The 26,335-nt window shown below is 33.2% G+C and overlaps 2 protein-coding genes across 2 annotated transcripts in view; both read left to right on the top strand.

Moving 5' to 3' along the window:
• Positions 1-12,718, top strand: part of LOC111057325 (deubiquitinating protein VCPIP1-like) — a 35,896-nt gene extending 23,178 nt beyond the window's left edge. The window contains exons 11-16 of the mRNA XM_039431106.1: positions 758-843; positions 1,580-1,733; positions 3,132-3,267; positions 5,194-5,285; positions 7,449-7,616; positions 8,614-12,718. Coding sequence (XP_039287040.1) covers positions 758-843; positions 1,580-1,733; positions 3,132-3,267; positions 5,194-5,285; positions 7,449-7,616; positions 8,614-8,916 — 939 coding nt within the window. The 3' untranslated portion in view covers positions 8,917-12,718. The remainder of the gene's footprint in view (positions 1-757; positions 844-1,579; positions 1,734-3,131; positions 3,268-5,193; positions 5,286-7,448; positions 7,617-8,613) is intronic.
• An 854-nt stretch (positions 12,719-13,572) lies between these two features.
• Positions 13,573-26,335, top strand: part of LOC111057321 (serine/threonine-protein kinase NIM1) — a 94,513-nt gene continuing 81,750 nt past the window's right edge. Inside the window, exon 1 of the mRNA XM_039431105.1 lies at positions 13,573-13,781. The gene's annotated coding sequence lies outside the window, so the exon portion shown is untranslated. The remainder of the gene's footprint in view (positions 13,782-26,335) is intronic.

Genomic DNA, 26,335 nt, shown 5'->3' with positions numbered 1-26,335 from the left:
TAGATATGCTACTTTCATATAAAAAAAAAACTTTTCATAAAAAACCGAATATTTTATTTGCAATCAGCTACAACTTATGAGTTATTAGTTCTCTCCTCATAAAACAGCAAATTTTTGTGGTGTAATGTACTACATAAGAATACATTTTATCCAACTTTTATTTAAATTTAGTTCACACAGCTTACATCATTCTTTTCAGAATCAAATTCTCTACAATTTTGATTGCGAAAAATGATTTGTTTACTGGTCATTAAAGAAAGTTATTGGGCATCAAATGTAGAAGTCTGTGTTTTTCTACTTAGATTTTTTGCATATTTCAACTTTTTTCTCAAAAACTACTCTCACTACAGCTTCCAGACTAGTTTTATTCAATTTTTCAGATATTTTTCCATATGAATCCAGCATAAGTTTTTCAAAAACTAGTCCCCAAACAATTCAGCATCGGTGTATTTCACCAGAGGAACTGAATTCCGGGCGAAATCTTTCACCCTGTATAGCTCGCTAATGAAGCGTTTATGGATATATGTTTATAAGTGTTTTTTTTCTTATTTTTACCAGGTAGGGCAAGCAGACTGAAGGTTGCAATGCCTTATTCATCTCGGCTATCCTGGTCGGCAAAAAGTGATTGACTACTTCGTCCTTTTTTTAAGGATTCAGCAGGATAAGGGGTTTTTCTTGCTACTTATCAATTTATACAATTTATACCATTTTCACAATTTATACTATCTTTATTTAATTTAATTTTGGTTTCTTCCAGGGTGTTACGTGTTCATACAATGCAAGGAAAGATATGTTGGTCCTAGAGTCTTCTGTAGATATGAAAACTTGCAGCTTTTGTCAGGGGTAAGATACCATTTGTGAAACATATTTCTGTTTAGAACTCCATACTTTATCAGCTATGATTTTCTATTAGTATGTGTATCTAGATGTGTTCTAACTTGTTTATAATAATTGGAGCTTTCTCTATTAACTGAAAGCTTAATATTGAACAGGAGTAACACTAGAATTATTCAAACATTATGTTATCATCAATATTTATATGTTATCAAATATTTCAACTTGTGAATGATTGGTACTGTCGATTTATTCAAGAAGAATGATATATAGCCTATTATGGCCTATCAATTATTGGCTGTAAAATATTGGCTTTACACTTTCTGAACATCCATAGAAAATAATAGAACATCCATAGAAAATAATAGAACATCCATAGAAAATAATTTTCATTTAAACATGAATTGAATTTCTGAAAGTTAAAATCTAGTAGCTGATCTTAGGGCCAGACCATATTAAGCGTTTTTCAGACGTTTTCTTCTTCATATTTTTCTTCTTCTCCTTCTCCTTCTATTTCTACTTCTACTTCTCATCCTCCTTATAGGTAGTTCTTTTTCCCGCTTCCTCTCGCTTCTTCTTCCTGCTATTTTTCTGTTACTTTCTCTTTTATAATTTTTTTCACTTCTTTTCTTCGTTTCATTTTTCTTCCTGTTCTCTTCTCCTCCTCCACCAACTTCTCCATCGCCTTTTAGTTTTCTACTTTTTATCAATTTGTTATTTTAATATGACTGTAACTTGTTTGCAGGAGCAAGCTGCGGTCGATAATGTCGGATGGCAACGTGGCCTACGAGATCGGAGACATCACCAACATCCCTGTCGCCTCCCCCCTCACCAACCACTGTCCCTGCGGCTACAAGCACTTTGGCGCCAACAATCAGCTCTACGACAATCCGCCGCAGGTACGGTGATGTTGATTGATTCATTGATTTGCTGCCTTTATTTAAAACCCAGGAGGGCTAGGTTTAGTTAGCAAAGAAGTGAATTAAGTAGATTTTCAAATAAAAAAGGAACAACAATTAGATAAAAATGCAAAAACATGTGGATTCCAGTTCCACAATGAAAAAAACAAGATTGTCATTGGAAAACTGGTAGATTTCTTTTTAGTCTCCCCGTAATTCGCCATTGAAAGTTTTGTGTAGGAGTTTTACCACGAAAAATCTCACTTTCACCCAATCTGAATATTTAATTTTATAAAAAAAATTGATCAACCATTGTTTAATTACTAACCAAATACAAAGTAATTTTTGAAAAACACAGCTTTATTTTGTCACATCCACATTTATTCGATTTGTACTAAGGACTGCAGTTTCTTGTTGAAACCAACACATCTTCAGTTTTATTTTGTGTAGTGTACAGTAAGGCTTAACTCACACTACCTCGACTCGAATCGTACGACTCCAGTCGAGGATACTCCAGTCTGTCGACCTTACGACTTTTTCGCTCATTGTCACTACCACAAACCTTTGGTTTTGCTAGCAACGCACAAAAGGTTATGTTGATAAAATATATTTATTTCATATTTAAATTTAAATTAAGTATTTTAATAGTGTTTTGTTTTGAAAATTGTATTATGGCAAATGAAGAATTTTATTTGATTTGCTTAATGAAAATTTACTGTCAATTGTGCAGGTGTGGAATACTACGGTACTACACATGGTACTTCAGTTCCATGCTACTCTATTTTCTAACCATACTTTATTAAAAATATAAGATCTAATTCGTCACTAATTTGCATGAAACAAATTTTATAATAATATTATTATGAATATATTGTATTATCTGATTCGTATTATTGTCTTATCTAAAATGATAGAGCATCACTTTCATGAAACATAACCTCACTTTCATAAAAAATGCACGGTACTAGGCAACTCAAGTCGAGGCTCGACCAACATGTCTCACTCGACTCAGTCCCACTGTCGTGAGGTCGCGGAGACTAGAATCGACTGGTTTGAGTGTCACCATTTGAAAACACATGTTGCGTCGAGAAGAGACTAGAGTATCCATCTCTTCTCGACTTGAGTCGCGTAAGTGTGAGTTGAGCTTTACACAATACTAACTGAAGATGTGTTGGATTCAACACGAAACTGCAGTCCTCAGTAAAAATATAATAAATGTGGAAGTGACAAAAATAAAACTGTGTTTCTTCAATTATGGAGAAATTCCACAATATCAATATTTATATTCAACAAATTTTATAAAGTAATTTCTTTCATTAATTTCATTTCAAAGTCATATTTAGCACGTTTTCACGTATATGAATGAATTGAAAAATGATAGATGGGCATTGTTGGCAGATGATTACGGTTCGCCTGGAGTGGCAGGGCCGGGTGGTGACGGACTCTGTGGCCTGGTACCAGTACGAGTCTCAGCCGCACCTCAACAGCAATGCCTACCACCTCGCATCCAAAATGCTCCACAAACACTTTCCAGGTAATTATTTATTTATTTATTTATACAGGGTGATTCTTAATTATGGTAAAATAATTTAATACGTGATAGTAGAGGTAAAAATAAGAAAAAAAGTTCTTATAAACATATATCCATAAACGCTTCATTAGCGAGCTATACAGAGTGAAAGATTTCGCCCGGAATTCAGTTCCTCTGGTGAAATACACCGATGCTGAATTGTTTGGAAACTAGTTTTTGAAAAACTTGGGCCGAAATCTTTCACTCTGTATAGCTCGCTAATGAAGCGTTATGGATATATGTTTATGAGAACTTTTTTTTCTTATTTTTACCTCTACTATCACGTATTAAATTATTTTACCATAATTAAGAATCACCCTGTATATTTATTTATTTGATAGAGTAAACAATACAGTATTCGGAAAAGAAAAAAAAAACAGGCTATTGCCCAAAACTTCTTCAATTTCTTAATTTTGTCTTAAATTGTCCAAATATTTTGTAGGTTATGGCCATTTCAATTTATGTTATGATGCTCTGTCTCTCAAATTAAACTGTCAAAATAATCATCTCTCATTATGAAACTCTTCTAATGATGTGGATACTGTTGTCTGTGATGTAGAATTGGGACTTGATTAAATAGAAACAAAATACGTTGTGTATTGTACTAAAGTCGTTTAACCGACAACTGATGTTGATGCCTTGAGCATTGATTCCTAGGTTTCGTTGTATCAAATAATATATCAAATCAAATTTATTTGCCAAAATTCTCAATATAAATAGACAGAATGCAATAATTTATTTTTTGGATAGAGTAAAAAATACAGTAGTCGGAAAAGAAAAACAGGCTATTGCCCAAAACTTCTTCAATTTCCTAATTTCGTCTTAAATTTTCCAAATATTATGTAGGTTATGTCCATTTCATAATGCACAATATTTATGAATATGCCAGTAATAAATTATTATAATTTTTCTAGAAAATGTACAATTTAGATTGAAGTGATTGAACTGCAACAGACAGAATACAACAATGCACAATTTATGAATATGCCAGTAATAAATTATTATAATTTTTCTAGAAAAAGTATCATTTCAAATGAATGTAAATTTTGATTGAAAATTCAACTGAATGAAATGTTCATAGCCTAATATGATTCACATTGTTTGCAAAAATCAAATATAATGTTTCATATTGTGGCTCCACTAGCATAAGTATAAACTTGTGCCCCAGCCCATATTCATGTTGTAGATAGTAAGCTGTTACCTACAGTTTATATTACAGCTCTAATCCATTATTCTCACACAACAGTGACAGTGAATAGTAAAAAATAATATAATTCCCATAAGTTCTAATGGTATTATTCATACTGACTCAGCCGGGCTGAGTGGTAATAGTCCAATTAGAACTAATAGGAATTATATTTTCACTGATCATTGTCACTGTTGTGTCTTTTATGCGAATTCAGCTTTATAATTTCAGAAGACTCTCAGGCTGATTCTCAATATTCATGGTATTTGTGCGAAGCCACAAGAGGCGTTTTTCAGACGAGAAGACAGGAAGCTCTCCGATTGGCTGATCGGGTTGGCGTTCGGAAATCAGCTGATAATCAGCCGAATCGTCTGAGAAACGCATCATGTGACTTGGCCCCAACTGTATTACATGTTCATAATTCGCATTATAATGTCGTAATGTCACTTCAAGTAATTATAACACATTAGCGTCAAGAAACTCCTAAACTATATTGTACAATAATATTGCAGGACTATATGCTGCTTCAAAACTCCTACAGCTGATATATTGCACAATCCGCATTACATGCCTATTGTTGCTCATTATTTGCCTACACAATATTTTGTTTTTTCTATACAATTTTTTATATCTTATCTAGAATCTATCAACTGGAGAGAAATTTATTGTTTCAAATTATTTTACCCGTTTTTTGTTTATTTCAGGTGAATTTGGCAGTGAAAACTTGCACCAGAATATTGTAGCCCAGATTTTAGAGCAAACCAAGGATCTTCCAAAAGAACATACCATGCCTATAGTAAGTTCATATTTTCTATTAGAATTTATAATATCTTTTATCCAAACTTAAACCCTGTCAAGTTAGAGAGGAATCCATCAACTAATGGATAATTATGTTTTTCTTATAAAAGGTACTTGAAAATTCAAATATTGATCATGTGTTAACATGGATGAGACAAGGGTCATATGAATAAAAACAGAGCATATGCTCATGAGCATGAGCATGGAGCATAAGGTTTTGCTCATGAGCATTTGGTATAAGCATTTGCTCATTTTTATATGAATAAGCTTTGCCTTATGCTCCTGAAATCTGGAGCAAATGCTTACGTATTTTAAAGATTTTTCATCAGCTGATTCGCCTTTGTGGCCTTACTTTGTTTTTATAGCTCACGTAAGCGCAAAATATGCAAGTATAGACACCGCTTGTGTTTGGTGTCGTCTGCTCTGTTCTCTATCCATGAATTGAGTTTTAGGTTAGTTGAGTTCTGAATTTTGAAATAATAGTGTGAAAAAATGTCATCTCTATAATAATCTTCAGCATAATCTTATAATCTCAATAGCCCTTTTATAGGCTAATCGTCTACACTCTCATCTTCTTAAATGCCTATTTCCTATACTGTGATGGCTATCTTTATATCGGATAGGTATCTTTTGTAGGAATAATGGTGATATATCATATCATGGTTGAATCTAAAAAGAGTTTTATAGTTCTCAACTATTGGTTGTGATCGTATCTGGTATAGTTTCCTCTTACTCATATGAATTAGTTGAGCCATTTTATTTTGAGCAAAAGGTGAAAAGCTGCTCCAGACTAGACTCACCTTTTTTTGAAGCATTTGCTTCAAAAGTTGAGCAGATGCTCTAGTTTATTCATACAATTTTTAGCATAAGCTTTTACTTTTGAGCAAATGCTCAAACTATTTTTTTGATGAGCATGAGCAAAAGGTTTTGCTCAAATTTATGCAAGCTTATTTACCGATTCAACAAACAATATGGTTAACTATTCAATTTCACGTAATTTGAAATTTAGGATTATCGAAAAATTTGAAGATGTAATGCAATACTATAGTATAACACTGTACTGTAACTACTTGAATTGGCGGAGATGATTCTACTTGATTCTAAACTGATTACCGTCCATTCTTTGAAAAGGATATCACATGTTGTATCTTTGGTAAAGTGTAACTGAAGAAAAAATGAATGCAGAATTTCATATTATAGGCAGAATTCACTTAGTTTTTAAAATAGATTAGACAAGCTCATACTATAGATTTAATAAAAAGAGTTGAACTGTAAGGCTCAACTCACACTTACACGACTCAAGTCGAGAAGAGACTGCGACTCTAGGCTCTTATCGATGCAGCATGTGTTTTCAAATGGTCACACTAAGACCAGTCGACTCTAGTCTCCGCGACCTCACGACTGTGAGACTGAGTCGAGCGTGGACTCGACATGTTTGTCGAACCTCGACTTGAGTTTCGTAGTACCGTGCACTTTTAATGAAAGCGAGGCTATGTTTTATGGTAGTGAGGTTTTAAATCATTTTAGATAAGACAATAATAAGAATTAGATGAAACAATGAATTCAAAATAATATTTATTTATTTATTAGAACAGTCACAAACACGATATTTGGAAAGAGAAACAGGCAATTGCCCAAAACTTCTTCAATTCCTTGATTTTGGCACATAAATAGTCCAAAGTGAGGTTAAGTTTAAAATTTCTGTTTTCACCAAAGATTAACACTCAGAGAATACGTATTCGAGATATGACTGATGAATTTTGAATTTCGAAGGGTTGATAAGAGCCGGAAATAACACTAAACAATCCGAAAGTTTCAATAATATTGAAATAAACTTGAAAATTTTGAGCAGAAAATTTAAAACTACTATCACTGCAACTATCAGCTGAAAAAAATATTATTATGAAATGTGTTACATCCTAAGTAGTGACGAATTAGATCTTATATTTTTAATAAATTAAGGTTAGAAAATGGAGTAGCATGGAACTGAAGTAGTGACCAAGAGCAAAAGGTTGTAAGGTCGAGAGACTGGAGTATCCTCGACTAGTGTCGTACGATTTGAGTCGAGGTAGTGTGAGTTGAGCCTAAGCGTTGAAGTTTAATTTCATTTTATCACGTAATTTCTGATATAGTGATAGTTTTCGTAATTTGTGGATTTCAGGTAGATAAGTTGAACGAAGCAGTGGGAGGGAATACGAAGGACGAGAGTGGAGACAGCAGCTTGACTTCTCGCTTGAATTCGACGACTTGGCCAAAACGGCGAGTCGAGGAGCCATCGTGTAGTGGGCCCATGCCCACCTATCGCCAGTATAAGAAAACTATACCACAGGTATGCTATTTTATGAAAACCTCAAGGTCATTTCTCACCACCGTAGCGTAGTTTGAAAGACGTAGCCAAAGTATCTCCAAATGGCGTTGCGTAGCCGGTTTGATATGGACAGATTGATTAAAATAAGGAGATACGTCTGATACGTCTTTCAAAGGACAGTGATTTGAAATGACCCTTACATCAACATCTAGCATTTCATTCGCTGCACACAGGGATAGCGGCAATTACGGGAGTAAATTAATAATTACAGGGATTGCGGCAATTTGGAACGCGGAATTAGAAATGTTCGGAACTAAAATGTACATGAAATTTTCAATTCTGCTTTCCCGTTGTCTCTAATGGACGCTTAGTTGACGCTACTAATGTCCCTGTGTGCAGCTTGCTTTATTGTCAACCGAATCATAATTTTCGGTTTTGTTATCCTGAAATTGACATGAATTATACCAATTCGGTGTAAACTAATTCGATTTTGGTATTCCTACTTAATTTGACCTAGTCACTGTTCAATTAGTTTCCCCAATAATAAGTTTGTAACTATCATCATACTACCGATCTTAAATTGATCAAAAATAACTCATTTAGAAGCCCCTCTTTTTTGAGATTCATCTCACTGTCAGCATTGGTTGAATGGGATAATAATTTATGTTATTCATAAGGAATGCTCACATGTTACAGTATGAAGAAAATTTCACTACAGCAACCACATTTTCCGTCCGCATTCTACTTTCCATTAATTCAACCATTTCCACAAGCATTTATAAGCGAAAATCATTTTCTGTTTGCATTCTTATTGATTCAACCATTTATAAGTAAAAATTGTTTCAAAATCACATAGATAAGGAATACTTTGAAAAAATGAATTATTCTCAAAGCATGGAAGCATTTTTTCACCAAATGACTGGACTATAAGATTCAACATGATTGAATTGTAGTGACATATATGAGATTTAAGGAGTTTTGACGACGTTGATAATTGAAATGCGTTTATGTTTTGCAGGGCTTTGGAACCGTCAGCCCATGTCCATCTTCAGCCTGCTCCTCTTCGTCTCCCGCTGCATCGTCGAGTTCCGCTTGTATCCCGCACTCGTCCCGTTCAAAATTCGCTCCGGGATTCACGGTTCTGTCCGACCGTCCCGTCACCGAGAACGATGAAGCTATGAAAAAGTTCTTCCAATCCCTCAACAAGCAGACACCGTCCTCATCCAAAACTAACAACGAAATTAATGAAAGTGATCAGATTGTTAGGGCTAAAAATGAAAGGAATTCCCCTGAGCCTTCAACTAGTAGCAAGGGAACATAAGGTAGCTAGTTTCCCAAATAGGGGCTTATCCAAAGCTGGTCTATTCTATCTATAGTGGTCTACTAAAAACAGGTACAAAGCATGTTTTTTCATCTGAAAGGGGATTATTAGATTATGTTCCAAAAGTGTTATTGGCACCACCCAATTCATGGTCTTTATGAAGGTTATTCCAAAGGTACAAAACTTGCTCTTTTATATTAGTGAGCTTATCTGAAGAGAGGGATTGTTAGGCTAGAAATTCTTAATATTCCAAAACCGGGTTTATCCAAAGATGTTTTGAAGGGTCATTCCAATATTAGGAAGAGTATGTTCTTGTATATCGAGGTATTAACTAAAGGAGGGTTCATTAGGGAAATATTCTGAAAAGTAACTTATCCAGGGGGTTTTCAGGGAGATTATTACAAAAGTAGGTACAGAGTAGGCTATGCTCGTGTATGTTGGGGGATCAACTAGAGAATGAATTATATAGGGTGGAAATTTTGTATATTCCAAAAGTAGGTATAATGCATGTTATATACTATACTTCTATATTAAGGTAGAACATTTTATGAGAGAAAAATACTGTGATCGTATATAAGATAATTTGTGAAAATAATATTCAAACATGTTAACAAAAGACACGCAAATAAAGAATGTCAAAACATATTTTGAAAGACTGTTGCAAATATTCTGGAATGGATACTAAGCATTTTGAATTATTGTATTGGTAGAAGGCTTCCATAAGCCGGATTCCTACACAATAGTGACAGTGAAAATATAATTCTCATATGTTCTAATTGGATCATTCATACTCGCTGAGTAGGAATAGTCCAATTAGAACATATAGGAATTATATTTTCACTGTTCTCTATCACTGTTGACTCGGAATCCAGCTTTATACTATTTGTATGGTTAGATAAACCTGATTGATGATTTCATATGTCTGTGAGACTTTTCCCGTATTACACAACATATACATTCTCATTAAATATGCCCAATATGTCAACTTTAAACCGATAATTCAGAGTTCTATAAGTCGGTATAAGCTAGTTGTCTTCGTATTTTGTAAAGTTATAAGTCGTGATTTGGCCAAAAGTATTGTAAAACAGAATTACTTTCTCATACACTAGACCTGAATAGTTTGTCAAACTATGTGATAAGTTTATATGTCTAGTGTGTGTATGGATAGCTTCCTTCTGTATTACATCAATTACAAATTTCCAAGAAACATGTCCAAGATTCTCAGGAATTTGAAAAAAATCTATAGGATCAGATGTTATGTATCAATGCAATAATTTTTATATACAATTGTGCTCAATTCTTATAAAGCTGTGAAAATTTGTATCGTGGCCGGTTGTACCGGACTAGCTCTTGCCGAAAACCATAACCATCACACAATTGCCTTTGTTCCAATGTTTTAGTGATATCTTATATTCAAATATAACATTTACAGACAACCATAATCATCAAAGTATTGCCTGTATTTGAATGTTTTCAGAAATAATTGTGATTGTAAAAAATAAATATCATCAACGAATCATTGCCTTTTAGATTTAAAGTTGTCCACGACTAATATCAAAGTATGAAATTTGTATCAATGTATGGAATATAATGTGTAGTAGATTTCTATCTTATTTATTTATTTAATCATTAAGAATCACACAACTTACAGAAAAGTACCACAGGCGTACGCCCGAAACGGTTTCAATTCTAATTTACACAACAGTCCAAATCTTTTTTCGAGTTTTTTTACGGTTTAGAAATAATGTAGTTGAAAACAGTCAAGGTTGTCAAATTTAGGGTTTTGCTTGATTTACAGAATTTTTTATGGTTCTGCCTCAAATTGTTGAAATATTTTTCACTCGGTACAATGTTTATTTATCATACTCGTATTCTTTAAAGAACTTATATTTTGTAATACAGTGTATTTCCCCCTTAACTTTGTTCCTCTTATCTTCAAAATGAATTTATTTATTTAGAAATTTATTCTCGGATTTTCATTTTTATTATTTCCTATTGGGAGTCCTTTTATTTGATACTTTGGTTTGTTTATTATGAATAAATTGTTCAATTTTTTTTAAATTCTATCAGTTTATTTTAAAGGAGTAGGAATTTAGTTATAAAGTTACATTTTATAGAGATCACTCAATTACTTTTAATTCATCATTGGTTGGTGCGTATTAAGAAATTTAGTTGATGATTTATGGCACCTTTGTTAGAATTAGATAATTTTTTAATTGATTCCATTAATATTTGGTTCCAAACCTAATTTTGTAAGTATAAATGAAATTTTACGTTCATGCAGTAATATTAATTTAGATGAGTAGAATAAAAAAACAATATAAATTAGAGTACAAAAGCAATATTTATGCCCTATACAGAATTAGATGATTTGTAGATTTATGGTTCCTGAGCTGAGACGAGTAATATTGTATTAATATAAAAGATGATATTAGATTAAAAAAATGTTATTAATGTTGAAAATTTACTATAAACATTCCTGTTATGCAGTTTGAAAACATATCCATATTTTTGTAAAACACCAACATTTAGTTTTAATTTTAAACTCATGTAATTTTAAAAAATATATATATATATTCTTGTTCACAGTCTTATAATTAGTTTTAGTTCTTATTATGAAATCTTTGTAATCTGCTAATTGAAAGTATCTTGAATTTATCAATGATAAACATTTTAGTTTATACTGTGTTATAGATTCGAAGCATTCAATTTAATAAGGCCTCATTTATGGTTGGCCTACTTGAAATAATTTTCTTTCAAAGAGAGTAATTCCTTCTTGGTACGTATTTTGAACTTTTTCTTTTCTTTATTCCAAATCTTACTGCGTCCTACTATTTATTACAAAAATAATTTATTCTTACATAATAATTCAAAAAAATCTTATTTACTCTGTTTTGTATTTTGTGATTGTAGATACTAAGTTAATAAGGTAATCGATTCTTATCAGTTTCTATGTTTTATCTGTAACAGTAACTTATAACTTATAATAGATTTTTTATTGATATAAGTCTTTTCAAGGACATAAAACGTTGTTGATTTATATTATTTTAATCTTATTTCGTTTTTCTAAATTATTAGTTTTTCTCTACTAAATGATTGATATTATAAGAACTTAAGGTTAGGTACCTACTTTTAATTCTAAGTCAGGTTTTGTAATTAATCGCACATAGTAGGATTTATATTTTTAGCTTAGTCTTAATTGGTTAATTATTAGTTTGTGATTGGTATTCTAAAATATATTTTTAGTTTATAAGTTCCGTTTTAACTGTATGATTTAAGTTACTGAATAAACCAATTCTACCAATCATTTAGACTTACTGCCACTTCTCATAATATTGTAATGAATTTTATTATTTCTTGAATATTTCTTAAATTTCTTTGTATTTATTTTTGATGAATCTGAAGAATCCTATCTATTTTCAAATTCTTAAATTATCAAATAGCTATGGTATAAATCGCCAGCTTGTTCCAAATAATTTTTCATATTACTAGAAATGAATAGGCCTACTGGAGATATCTCATATAGGATTCAATGCAAAAGCATTTATATTTTTAACAATATTGTTATCTATCTTTCTTCTCATTTTTTCCAATTAATTTTTTTTAAATCTCTATACAGTATCCTAAGTTTTTAATACAATAAAACTATATTATCAAGTATTCAGTGTATGAAACAGTGCAATAATTTATTCCTGTAATATACCTGTAATTATAACATTTATATATTTGTATCCATTTTGAAATTGTTATCTGGTTGAAGGATAAACCTATATTGTAATAAAGGATATTTTGTTATCGATTACCTTGGCGGATTATTTAATTTTTAATTTAACTCCCGCATTCTAGAATTATCTTTAATAACCTACAAAAATAATTATCGCATTCTATTTTATTATGCAATTTTTTTGTAATTTGCCTTGGCGCATCTAAGGAACTTGTCAGTTATCTGAATAATATTTCATTCTATTGGACAATTGAAAGAAGATTTTCTTACAAGAAAAAATTCTCAATTCATCTAAAGGAATTCGTATAAATTAAGCCTCCAAAACTTATACTCAATTTTAAAACTTTACCACACATTTTAAAACTGATATTCACACAAGGCTTCAAACAATACCAATAATATTAATCAATTATGCCAAATTCTTTTACATCCAAGAAACTCGCCAATTTCTTCCATAAATAAATTAATTTTTTTCTTAATTTGAGTTAAAAATATCTCATATGCATCTATTTTAGCAGGTTTATGATCTGACTAAACTGTCAGCATCCTTTCTAAAATGCACAAAGCTTCTCATTCAATGAATGCTGTCAGTTTGAAGCAAGCAGATTGAGTAGACAAAGTAAGGATCAATACAGGTTTCATTCACCGAATGATAATATAACAGAAAATAACAGAATCGTTTTAGCACTATTTATTCTAGTTCTAGTAGTTTTAGAGAGCCCTAGAATGCGGTTAATAACACGATTGGAAAATTACTGTATTTCTTGAAGAGAAAGAACTTGGACTGCCCCGGGTCAAATCGTTTTGTTTACGGTAGGTAGGGATGGTATGATTCATTGCTTGTCAAACTTCGCGAGTGTTCGGCAAAGCTCGGGTGAGTTCGGCAGCTTCCCTCCCAGCTGTTTTTCAGTCAACATGCACAACCGACCAGTGAACAAGTCAGATCACGCTGTCTGCATCTTGAGTTCGCTTCGCTTGTCTGTATTCGGTCGCGTTTTATTTTCAAAATCGTAAATTCGCACGTGGTTTTTGTAACTATTTATGTTTTTTATGCTTGATGAAACACACTCAATAATCGTGGCTGTTTACTGAAGTTATTGTCAAATATTCTGAAACGATCTGTCTGTGAGCAACGTGCAGGGTGAGTCTATTATTTTGGTTTTCTAACCTCTCTGTTGAAATTTGGATTATAGCTCTGTTACCGGCTTGCTGTTGTTTGTCTTGTAAAATTCAATATTTTACTGATTTATGGTTTATTCTAATTATATAAAAGACATTTTGAGTTGTTTGATGAAGATTCTATACTGTAAAGATCAATTCTAGATAATTAAGGATGGAATTAAATCTATTACCACAGATTTAATCTAATGTTGTCTGTGCTAATTTCTGACTAATAGCACAGACTGTCTGTGCTTTTACTTTCAGAAATTTGTCATTTTCCAAAAAAATTAATATCTAGATGTTGCTTTTTCAATTTCAAATTTAAATTTCCATTCAAAGCTTAGTGCAAATATTGGATCTATTGTTGTTTCTAAAATTGTGGATAACTTAAATTAGTTTTGTTACCGGTATCATGCAGTGTAAACTATTCTTTTCTTAAAACTGATCCTGTTATTCTTTATAAGTAAAATAAGGCAACGTATCAACTTATATTTTTCTTTTATTCCGTTGTAGTCTATATTTTACTGTTGATGAAAATGTGGTGGATCTAAAGCTATGTATATTACGGTAATTTTGCATCTAGATCAATTTTACGAGGTGAAATTCAAATTACGTTTTCCAAGTCAATTTGCAGTTGTAGATAGATATTTTTCGTAAATGCAGAATTTAAGAGATGTCCAAGTAACTTTTGAGAAGTGGTTTGCTACGTGGTCGCGCAGATAAGCTACGGTATCGCTTTGAATGAATTTTAATTTATCAAAGGTAAACGTTACAATTCATGTATCTGCTACTCACTTTGGAATAGTGACCTCTTATAGAACCAACTCCGCTGAACCAACTCCGCTAAATATTATTTTTGAATTCAAAAATCGCCTCCCGGTAGTGCGGAACCCACCTAATGCTGTAGGTCCACTCATCTCTTATCATCATCCGTCACATTACCCACGCACAAACGAGGAGCTCATCTGGGCATCACCCTCAGTGTCAGCATAGAGTAAAGAAAGCTATATTATTTTTATTATTATTTCTGTCATTAGATTTATTTATTAGATTATTTCTGTCATCTCTGGGGTCAGCAAAACGTAACTTAGTTTAAGTAGCTACATAGTACCGTAAAACTTGCATACAGTATATCGTAAAATATGGGTAGGTCCAATATCCATATCAGTGTATTCACAGAATTACAATTTTATCTTTTAGGTTATAATACTATCAATGGTTGCCTATACATCACTATTATTTTAGAATGGAATAGATTTCAGAATACTTTCTCCTCTTCAAACCTGATATGATCGAAATCACGCGACTAAATAACTAGTCTTCAACCTCTAGTAATCTATTAATCTAGTACAAAAGTAGACTTTATGACGTAGGTGATTTATTTTTTGATGGACGTGATGATTTTAAAGAATTGAGAGAATTTCTTTTACATTTTTGTATAGTATCATAGTCTATATGTACAGTATATGGATAGAAATAAAGTTGATTCGTTAATATAGTAGCCTATTTCTATAATATATTTCATACAGAGTGTCCTAAAAAAGGCGTTTGTCCTACCAAATAGTATAGACTCCACCTGAAATTTGCAACAAATCTTTTTTTGAGCGCTCAAAGTTGAGAAAGTATATTCGTCAAGTTCAAAGCCAAATTTCAAACAGTTTGAACGCTCCTAAAAAAATATGAACACGTAAAAAAGGAACAAACCACATGTATCTTATTGGAAATTTCTTCCTCTTTCCAACCGTACCCTTAGAATTAGATTTTGTCAGATAGTTTTCTAGTCATTGTCGTTTTTCGAAAATATTGAGCAGGTGCTTTTACAATTAAGTTTGTTTTTCGGTAATTCTTCAAAATCATATTTTTAATATGTGAATATTTCCTATATCAGCTATCAATGTGAAATATTTCTTCTAAGTTTAGTTTTGAAGCATCTAAATTTGAAAATTTACTTTGTGAAAATACTTGAGGACTGAAAATTTTGTGAATTGAAGAACTACAAGACAACCTATTTCGGACTATGTGTTATCTAAATTTGGGAGAGGAATAGCACAAGGCTACCTTATTTTTCCTCTCCCTATCATTTTGATAATGTACTTATTGTATAAATGAATAAAGAATATAAAAAATAGATTTATCTCGAAAACTAAGTTCGATTCATGAAAATATTACTGGACATTTCTTGTTGCAAATTTCATGTAGAATCAATGTTTCACGGCTGTTACACTTTTTGTGGGACACTCTGCAGTATAGTATTGTAATGTTGTCAACATATATATTTTATGTAGCAAGTGTTTGTTACTACCGTTGTACAGGAGACCGCTTGTTGACATACTACTCGGTTACATACCTCAAAAAATTCACTTCCTAGTGGCTCAGAACCCATCTAAAACATTTGGATTATGAATCAATATTTCCTATATCCATACTACTACTGTATATTACAACTGATGAGTCGATGAGTGGTGCTAAGAAGACTTTCGAAAGTTATGAATCAATACAGGGTAGCTTCTTTGTCTACGAGTTTTCCCATCCACTTAGTATTGGAACAGCCCGACCACATTATGGCGAAATTCGTTTTAAACTGTCAGCATCACTTATTGTTAAAAACGTCAATTATTTGCATTCAACCATTGCTCACAGTTTGACGTGAATCTAGCAGTAGGTATGAGGCTGGTATTTGAAGTATAGCGTGTTGGGTCCACTCCTTCCATTCTATGCTTAATCGGTTCAGCTATTTCCGACTTCTCGGTCCGCCAGTTATTTGTTTTACAATTTATTGGATAATTTTCATGTGGAAAAGTTGGAAATTTGAATAACGACTCCATCCTAATTGCTTGTTTTCCTGTACGGCGAACATTCCGAGTTTAAGTTGCTAAATATTCACCAAGTTGGAAAGTTGCTGAATATTATTAATTTTTGCGGGGGTTGTACGGGGTACTTAGCATTGACCTCATGGATGGTTATTTCCATGCAAGTTCGAACATTTAGTTGAGGGTTTATTAGGATGTGCATTTATTAATTCTTGTAGGTACTGTGATGAGTGTATTTTAGGGTAGTCTGAATAAATTTCTCAATCCGTTTTCACACGCCTTGTTTTTTAACATAACTTTATCGAATTGACGAGAGTAAAATTCAAATGTCTGTCTTTTCAAGCCGATCTTACACTTGGGGTACATGCATTAACTTTTTAATAGCAATCCTTCCTTTGCATGTCTTGTCATATAATTATGTAAAACCCAAAGTTCAAAGCTAGCTATTAAATTTGATGGTTTTTTATTGCATGAAATTTGATGAAAACTCTGAATGTTGAAAAACAGCAGTAGCCTATTTGAATTGGAGCTCTTCAGAATATTTTGATCATGAAAATTCGATTTGTATTCTAAGGGGATAAATAATTGTAATTTGGTTGTCCTGACAAAATTGTTACGTGATGTGCTATGTTCAACTTTTAGACAGTATACTATTAAGGGACGTATTCATCAGCAGGTTTTAAGAACGAAGTTCTTAAGTTGAGATTTTCTTTATTTTGACAAAACTGCCATACGGTACGCTAAATAATAATAATAAGAACGAAGTTAGCATAGCAAAGCATTATTTGTTTTCATAGTCAACCAACCAGAGTGACTCAAGTTGTTGGTTGCTGGGTAAAAGATGCGAAATTTTTCAAATACAACTCTAAATTTAAATGGGAAATACAACAATTTTTTTGAAATAAAAAACGTTCATGTTTAAGTTTTGGCCAATGAGCGGTCACCCATCCAACAGCAAACTCATGCGGTCGTCACTTATCTGTGTGATTGCCCGACTGAATACCAGCGCGATTAGTGAGCCAACCTCTTTCTTCCTGGGGAATACCTGAAAATCATCTCAATTATTGAATGTATCCAATCCTATGCGTGATTCATATTGCGTGCTTCAAACTCAATATTACAAGAAAATAATAATATAGTGAGACTTTAGTGACTATAGACATAATAATATACCGTAGTGAGACTATAATGAGATTCACTCCGTATCGTCAGTATTGGTTAAATGGGGAGCGTTGAGGTTATTTATAAGAAATGCTGACAGATTAACTTTCTCTCTTTCTTGACTCTCTTAACCATACATTTTCAATATTATTGTAGCATATATCATTACATTAACTATCTGTTATTAGTGTATGAAATATCCTGAGTTGTAAGATATATCAATGATTCATCTCATATTTATTTCAAACTCTATATTCTACTCGATTAAGTTACCATGTAGACAATTTAAAGTGAATTGCCTATTATTATTTTCTATTTGTTATTATTTTCTGGATAATCTATCTGAATTACTGTAGACTTATACGATGATTCAGATTTCCTGTTCCACTCTCAATATTTTGCTCTCATATATTGAGATTCACTTCACACTATCTGCTTTACTTATGACTAACAGCAAATCTTTTCATTCAACCAATGCTTATAGTTTAAAATGAATCTCACTATATGTTACCAGATACCAGACGTTTTGAAATTATTTCCATGCTATACCTATCTTCCTTTTAATCTATGCCTATACAGGGTGTTTCAGAAGTAGTGTCGAACATTTTAGGGTATTGTTCCTGGATGATAGGAGACTACAGATGTCTTATTTGAAGTGTCCAAAAACCCAGCGGTTATCCTTATAGATGCCATTTTGTTTTTCTTCACTTAGGAATTTCTATCTCAAGAACGAAATGTTGTATTGATCTGAAATTTGGCATGATTATTTTATGCTTGACAAAAAATGTATAAGAGACAGAAATGTTTGCAAATTTTATCAAGATTTCAAGGATACCTATTTTTTTTAAGACTGGTCGAAGAATAACAAATTAATTCTTTTCATACTGCATGCATGACCACTTTTCACAATTTAAACAGCAATATTAAATTTTCAATTCCAATTGTATTTTAAGATGATGCTTTGAAACTCCGTATAGCTGGCTACATATGCTGGTCATCCAGCTGATTTTACAATGTTTTTCAGATGACTTTGTTTGTTCATGGTCATGCGTGCAGTACGAAAATAATTAATTTCTCTGTTATTCTGTGGCTAGTCTTAATAAATGGTATCCTTGAAATCTTGATAAAATTTGCTAAATTTTCTGTGAAGTGAACGGTTTTCGTGAAATTTGCTATCAAAAATTTAGAATGGCCGCCATTTTGAAAATTTACATCGAAATTCTTTTATTTTATTTTTTAAAGTTGAGTCTTTATAGCATAAATAATCATGCCATATTTCAGATCAATACAACATTTCGTCCTTGGGATGAAAATTCCCAAGTGAAAAAAACAAAATGGCAGCTATAAGGATAACCGCTGAGTATTGGACACTCAAAATACGACATTTGTAGTCTCCTATCATCCAGGAACAATACCCTAAAATGCTCGACACTAATTCGGAAACACCATGTATACTGTTGTTCATATAGACAAAGAGTATTAATATACAGGGTGGCCCATTCATAAGTCAGTTGTCGCTAGCAATGTTTGAAGTTAGCTGTTGTTACAAACCAAACCGCAGCTGTTTAGGTTTTGTTTAATCTACAGTTCTGTTTGAGGTTATGTTTGATGGTTGTTCGTGATAGTGTGTTCACTGTTACTCGATAAACAATATTAATATGAAGTTAACAACAGAACATCGTGTCAACTGACTTATGGGCCACTCTGTAGCATTACAGACATTACTGTCTTATAGATTTCATAGAATCTGTACCTGGATATCTCTCTAGGAAACTATAATCTAGCAGGGCTTGTAATTGTAGTTTTTATTAGAGAGTGCAGTGAAGGAGCGTATATACAATCCAATAATTATTTGAGCACCTACTCTTCACAAGATTGTTCCTCCTATACTTGGAATTAACGTCTATGATGAAGCTTGTAAAAGCAGAAACGTGCCCATGTTGAGAAAATTATTTCGACCTTGTCGGTTACCACTGCTCAATAAAATTAGAGAAAATAATAAAACTTCGTGGGATGTTGCCAGGTGAAATGAACTACTACTCTTGCAATCATTGTTTTCCCAGTAATTGTTCGTTGAAGTATTTCCTTTCCAATAATTTTCGAAGGCAGGATATTGCTGTGCCTACTATGATTGCTTGCCAATCTATTTGAACAATTATTGTATTGAGGAAGTTGGAAGTTCTGTATGTGTGAGGTTCGCGTAAAATTATCAGCATTGCGTGAATAGAGAGTATCGGTGTTATTATCGTAAGGAATGGTGAGAATATCTGAATATGAAGTGAACTTGGCTGTAGGCCTATGTATAGGGAGATTATCGGTGGAGCGTAGAGTGATCGATTTTTGTTTGGCCTGGATGAGCCGCTGATCTTTTAATAAATCATCACTGTCGACAGTTTGGTGTCGCACTTTTTATAGATTGGACAGTTGTTGTGATGAGTTGCAAGCTGTGAAGACGAACAAGAAGTAGAAGGAGAGAGTAGAGAAGAAGAAGAAGAAGAATGAGAAGAAGATGATGAAAAAAGTAGTAGAAGATAGAAGGAAAAGGAAGAAGATGAGAAGTAGGAGGAAGAAGAGGATCAAGAGGAAGGAGAGGAGAAGAAGACGAAGAAGAAAATGGAGAAGGAAAAGAAGAACATCGGAGAAAACAGGAGTAGAAGAAATTGAAAAAAGGGGAAGAGGTAGAAGAAGACAGAAGGAGAAGGAAGAAGGAGAAGAGGAGGAAGAAGATCAAGAATGAGAAGAAGAAGAAAAAGAAGATGACGAAGAAGAAAAAGAAGAAAAATATGAAGATAAGGAGAGGAAGACCGGAGAAGAAGAGAATGACAAGAACAAGAAGAACAGAAGAAAAGTAAAACCAAGAGAAAGAAAAAGGAGAATAATTACAAGAAGAAGAGAAATAAAATAGAATGATTGTAGGAGAAGATGAATTATTATGATGGACAAAACATTTTAGAGCTGTTTCAGAAACCACTATAAACGAAGAGTGTGTTCTACCCGAATCTCTACGCTTTATTCAAAAGGCATAGGGCTAATCTTTGGTTATATAATATTTCATATTATACATTTGTTCTTGGCATAGAGTATTCCAAATTTCCAATGATGTATTCGTAAAAAATCGCCATCTTGAGGGTCATACTGAAGAGGTTCTACTGGAGTGTCAAAAATAACACTTTGGAAATAGAGTAACAACTGAAGGATGCAGCTTTCTCTTGAATAATTCCAAAGTAAGCTTCTCTTCAAACTCAAAACATTCCTCATAAAAACATCAATGCTTCCAGCTCAATTCAATTCTGACAATTTTAAGTGAATTTAACTTCAGGATTGGAAAATTTTATTTTAATATTCACTTTCAACTTTCAGCATTTGTTGAAAGTGAAACATTTTTTGTTTTTTATGGAATGGCTGACAGTTTGAAGTAAGTCTCACTATATAGCGAGGGTTGAAACTTGTACCTGTAGGAACTTCTCAGCTGTCCTAATGATAAACAAACAATCTTTTACAAGAATACAAAGAATGTACGTACTTACAAGTGTGTACATAACCGTTGACTACGGTTGACATAAGAAACGACACGAGATTCTATGCTCAGCAAGGCAAAACTCCTTGGAACGTGTCGATTCTCACAGTGACCTGAGATTCACTTTTGACTATCAGAATTCCTTGTAAAAAACATCAATACTACCCCTTTAAATAATGCTGACAGTTTGTATCTCACTAAAGTCAAGGTGAAATGTTAACAAAATACTCTATCAATAGGAGACACACAATAGAATACTGTCAAACAATTTGTCTCATAGCGAAGGCCTATAGTGAGTTCCACTTCGGTCACCATTCATATTACATAAAATCAATGCTTCTTAATCAACCAATTCTGACAGTTTGAAGTGAATCTTTGGGCCTAACCCACACACCTCAGCCTACAGTGACCATTAGCCTAATAATAATTTGCATACAGATTAGCAGTGGAAAACTTTCGAACAAAAGAATTATTGCTGCAAAACAAACAACCTACCACGACAGGTGATTGATTTTAGAAATAGTCGTATCTAAGATAACAAGATTGTGTGCCCTCTATTGATTGATAGTAGGCTAACTTTAACCTATCTACCTACCTTGAACATTAACCTGACAAGCTCCCTAGACAATAGATCTCGTTTCCGATGTTCGAAGTCCGTTTTTTCAAGGTGGATAATACTATTGTAATAAATACTATTGTGGATGATACTCTGATAATATTGTTGAATGCAAAGGATTCGTTTGTAACTTCCCTCTGTAACTTATAACAGGAACAGCTCAATTGTAAACATTTTTTTCTGTAGTGATATAACTTGATTGATTGTATGAAATCTGTTGAAATAAATTAATTTCATAAGAAGATAGTACTAAAAACAGAAGATAGATAGATAAATGACTTTTATTTACACCTTACAATAAAAGTGATGTGGGCGAAATTGAGGCAATAAAGAGCCCCCTCTTCCATTTAACCCACAGAAGGGTAGAGGAAAGAAATCAAAATTTCAGTTTTTCCACTGTACTGTACAGTACTTGGAATTATGGAACTCAAGTAGGCGAACAGCTAAATAAGTGATGTAGTTTCTTCAGCCTTTTGAGGACCGTGCTTTTTCTCGGGACTGAACGAATTATCTGTAACTACAAAATATTGTAACTTCGTAGCTTCATAAAAAGTTTTACTTCCCTGGAAATTATTATTGCTGTATGATTGTATTCAAAAATATATAAAGAAGCTTCAACTACAATTTTTTCAAACTTTAAAAATCTCACAAGAATTCTTGGTCAAAGGAACCTACAATCAGATTCAAATACGAAGGTTAAAGATACACGGGTACAAGGGGAATTTTATTATTACAAATAATATTATTCTCTCAACTTCCTGATAATCCAAAATTAAAATAATGCTAGTTTAACGATGCTCAAACTTCAAATACCAAAGTGACAAACTGTAAAATTTTTAGAAGACAAAAAAGTCCCAATTTAACAGAAACAAAGCAAACTGAATGACAAATGACGAGTTGTGATGATAGGTACCTGGCATCAGTTCTGTTTGGCACAGCCTGCACTTTCACAGTTGCAATAGTTCTTTGGCCAACTTTTCCCTTCACATAAAACTCGAAATCAATATTAAATCAGTCTGGGAGCAATTTTCTTCAACCCTGTGCAGGAAGACAGAATTGCCTAGTGGCGGCCATCAAGGGGTAACCAATGTTATTGCTGTGCTCAACAACAAACGAGACGATTTGGCGGCTACATTTGAAATCGAGCGCCCGCCATAACTCTTGTTTTCAACCCTATTATTCTCTGTTATCGCCTAACTGCCCCTTCCAATTACAGGCCAATTCTTATCAAACTATCCTTCTCAATTTGTGAGAATCCATTGACCTGCTTGACACTTCACTAATCTCCTCTCCTTGTCTGTAATTCTCTTCAACTACTCTCATAAATCTTGTAGAATTTTCAATTTACCACAATGTTGTAACAATACGTTCTATTTTAGTTGTAGTAGTGAAGAAGAAGATTATTATGGTGGAATGACTTGACGTTGATCAGACCTTTAAGGTTTGTTCAGACCAAGCTATTTTACTCTGCAGAGCAACAGAGCAACAGTGGATATGACTTGACGTTGAACAGACCTTTAAGGTGTACAACCATTTTTCTATATCACTCAATAAAAATGAGTCTTCCGACTATGGATAGCGTTTCCAATGCATTCCGCGGGGTTTTCCATGAGTGACAGCCAAAAGTGTTTAAATCTCGCCTGTATGTTTAGCTAGGGACTATTTATTTACTCAAAATCACTGATACTAAAGTGAGGTCCACGTTATAATGACAGTGGAGAAAGATAGGAGACAAAACGTTTGTGACAAAACTGACTAAAATCATAAATATTGGGATAGATATGCAGAAAAACATCGTCTAACATGAGATTATCGTCAAACTGTGTTATGTTTGGCTGGATAGGATTTATTGGAATCATTCATAAGGAAATCTGACAGTATGAAGTGAATTCGTCTATATTAAGCTGTTGAAATGTGTGAAGTATCAACAAGGCTTCAAGTTCAAGTATCTATTTATTATCGTGAGAGAGAATTCAGGTCAAGAGATAATTCAATTTCTTGAATGTGATTGATTAAGGAGTTGAACTTGAAATGTTTCAAATAAGCCATTCATTCGCAAAAGTTTCCACATTTTGTGAATATTATTGACCGCTTCTATTTCTCATTCCACCACAAGTTTTGTCGTTATCAATATCAGATATCGTAGAGTGTTTCCTCAAAATTGTATGCTCATTCACGTTTAATCTATAGGTGTAAATCAAATATTGAATAGCAGAATTCATAGGTCAGTATTCACAATTCCCTATGAATTACATCAATGCTGTCCCTCCAATAATTTTAGTTTAAAATAATAAATTTTAAATAAATATTCCAGTTTTAATAATTTTAGTTAGTATTTCTAGTTGTTTTATTAGGAGTAGTTGACCACAATCGGGCTTATGCCTAGGGTTGTCCACTTTTATTTAACATTATATCTTTCTTTGTGATTTTGTATAATGTTTGTTTGTGAAATAAATGAATTGATTGATTGATTTTCATTGAAAATGAAAGTTATTGATAAAAAAATATTGAAATAAATTCAAATATTCACCATTTGTAACAGTTCAAAATATATCTCTCCATAGATATTTTGGAAAATTCATTACTTTTCTGTATGGCTTTAGATTTTGTAGAATAACTCTTGTGAAAACTCTGTTCCGATTTGAAGTTGATTCTCAAACAAAACAGATTCCCAAAATAACCTTCGTGTTAAATTCAAAGCTGCAACTTGAAGTTGGAGAAATGCAGTCGATAACAACTTACTGTTACATAATTTCTCACCGCCTCTTAGATAATTTCGTTCGTTTGAAGAAATTGCGTACTTCTCCCGACTAACTCGGGCGAAACAATTTTTCTTCGATCCAATTTGTTCGGCTTTTTCTCGCTTGACATCAGAAATAAGTCGGATTTAGTGTAACAGCTACATGGGTGAAGACCCTCGTCTCCTAGAGAGTCCATTAAGCAGCTTAGAAACTTGGAATAATGGAGTGATTTAAGTAGAAGCACTTCGCCCCTGCTTAACAAATCTTTAACTTCCTTGTGCTTCAACATAGTGCTCTTCAAACTGTCAGCGTTAGTTTAATGGGAAGCATTGGTTTTATTTATAAGGAATGCTGACAGTTCAAAGTGGATCTCACTGTAACTTGTAACATTAATCAGTCTGGACAATCTGTCAACTGAAGTTTAATTGAAATTGTCGGAGGTTTTTTGTCACCACGGTGTTTTCTAATTTCACAAATTAGTTTTGAAATAGTTTTGAACTGAGAGATAATCAGTAGCATCACCTATTACAGTCATTAGAAGTTCGAAACGAAAAAAGTGATTGTTTTCAACTTTACAGTAACACCGTAATAATTGTTTTCAACTTTACTCTCTTATTGGTTGGCTTCGGAATTTTTAGATTCTCTGTTATCCAGATGTTATTGGCTGTCGCCATAACAACAGAATTGCAACTTTCTCACTTGTAAGGGCTAACTCACACTGAAGTGACGTGGCACGGACGTGGCGGTGGCGTTGCGCTCATTTCTATTGCTCCCATAAAAACATATGGTTCAATGCAAGCAGAAGTGGCATGGCGAAACGCCACTCCAGTTGTCATTAGACTATTTGTTGATATAGGAGTGGCGTGGAAGTGGCAAAAAGTCAGCGCCTCGCCAGTGCCTCGTCACCGCCACGACACTTCAGTGTGAATTAGGCAAAATACTGCAATTTGTTGGATACTCTTCAACTCTACTCCCATCGGTTGTCGCCTTGGAAACTAGATTTCCACTCTTTCATTGGTTAGTTTGTGACTGGTTGAATTCACTCCCACTCAACTCCTATGTATTTCGCTATGATCTTAGAATTGTTTCTCTCTAATTGGTTGAATTCACTTTAGCTCAATTACTAGTCTATTGGTTGTTTTCATGACTACAAATTGCTGTTCTTATATTGGTTAGTTTTATCATAGAGAAACTATAGCGTAAGTAGATATCCCATGGTATAGGGAATTTATGTCGCAACTTTTACTGCTATCTCAAGCCGATTACTGTCGATTATTGTCAATTTTTACTGTTTTGTTGGGGTGAGAGTGTATGAACGGCACACTTTGAGAGACTACCAGCGTCACACAGCTGCATGGGAAAGAACTACGTGAACTATCGGCTTGGGAAAACAGTAAAAGTTGCGACATAAACGCCTTATACCATGGGATATCTACTTATGCTATCGTTTCTCTATGGTTTTATCTAGTATTCAAATTCTAGGTTTCCAGTTCATGATGAGTTTTGATAATGTGATTCTGTTAAAGAACAGAATCAGCTAAATGAGAAAGATATGACTAGAGAAATATAAAACTTTGAAATGTGAATAGATTAGCTCAATTTATGTTTTGGGGTTGAAATGATGTCAATCACCAAGCAATTGTAATTTGAAACTCTAATTATTCCATCTTTCTTGTTGCACGATAGGTT

This window comes from Nilaparvata lugens, chromosome 6 (assembly GCF_014356525.2).
Source record: "Nilaparvata lugens isolate BPH chromosome 6, ASM1435652v1, whole genome shotgun sequence".
In the NCBI taxonomy this organism is placed as follows: Eukaryota; Metazoa; Arthropoda; class Insecta; order Hemiptera; family Delphacidae; genus Nilaparvata; species Nilaparvata lugens.
The sequence above is the reverse complement of the archived record's forward strand: the minus strand, read 5'-3'. Positions and strand labels throughout refer to the sequence as shown.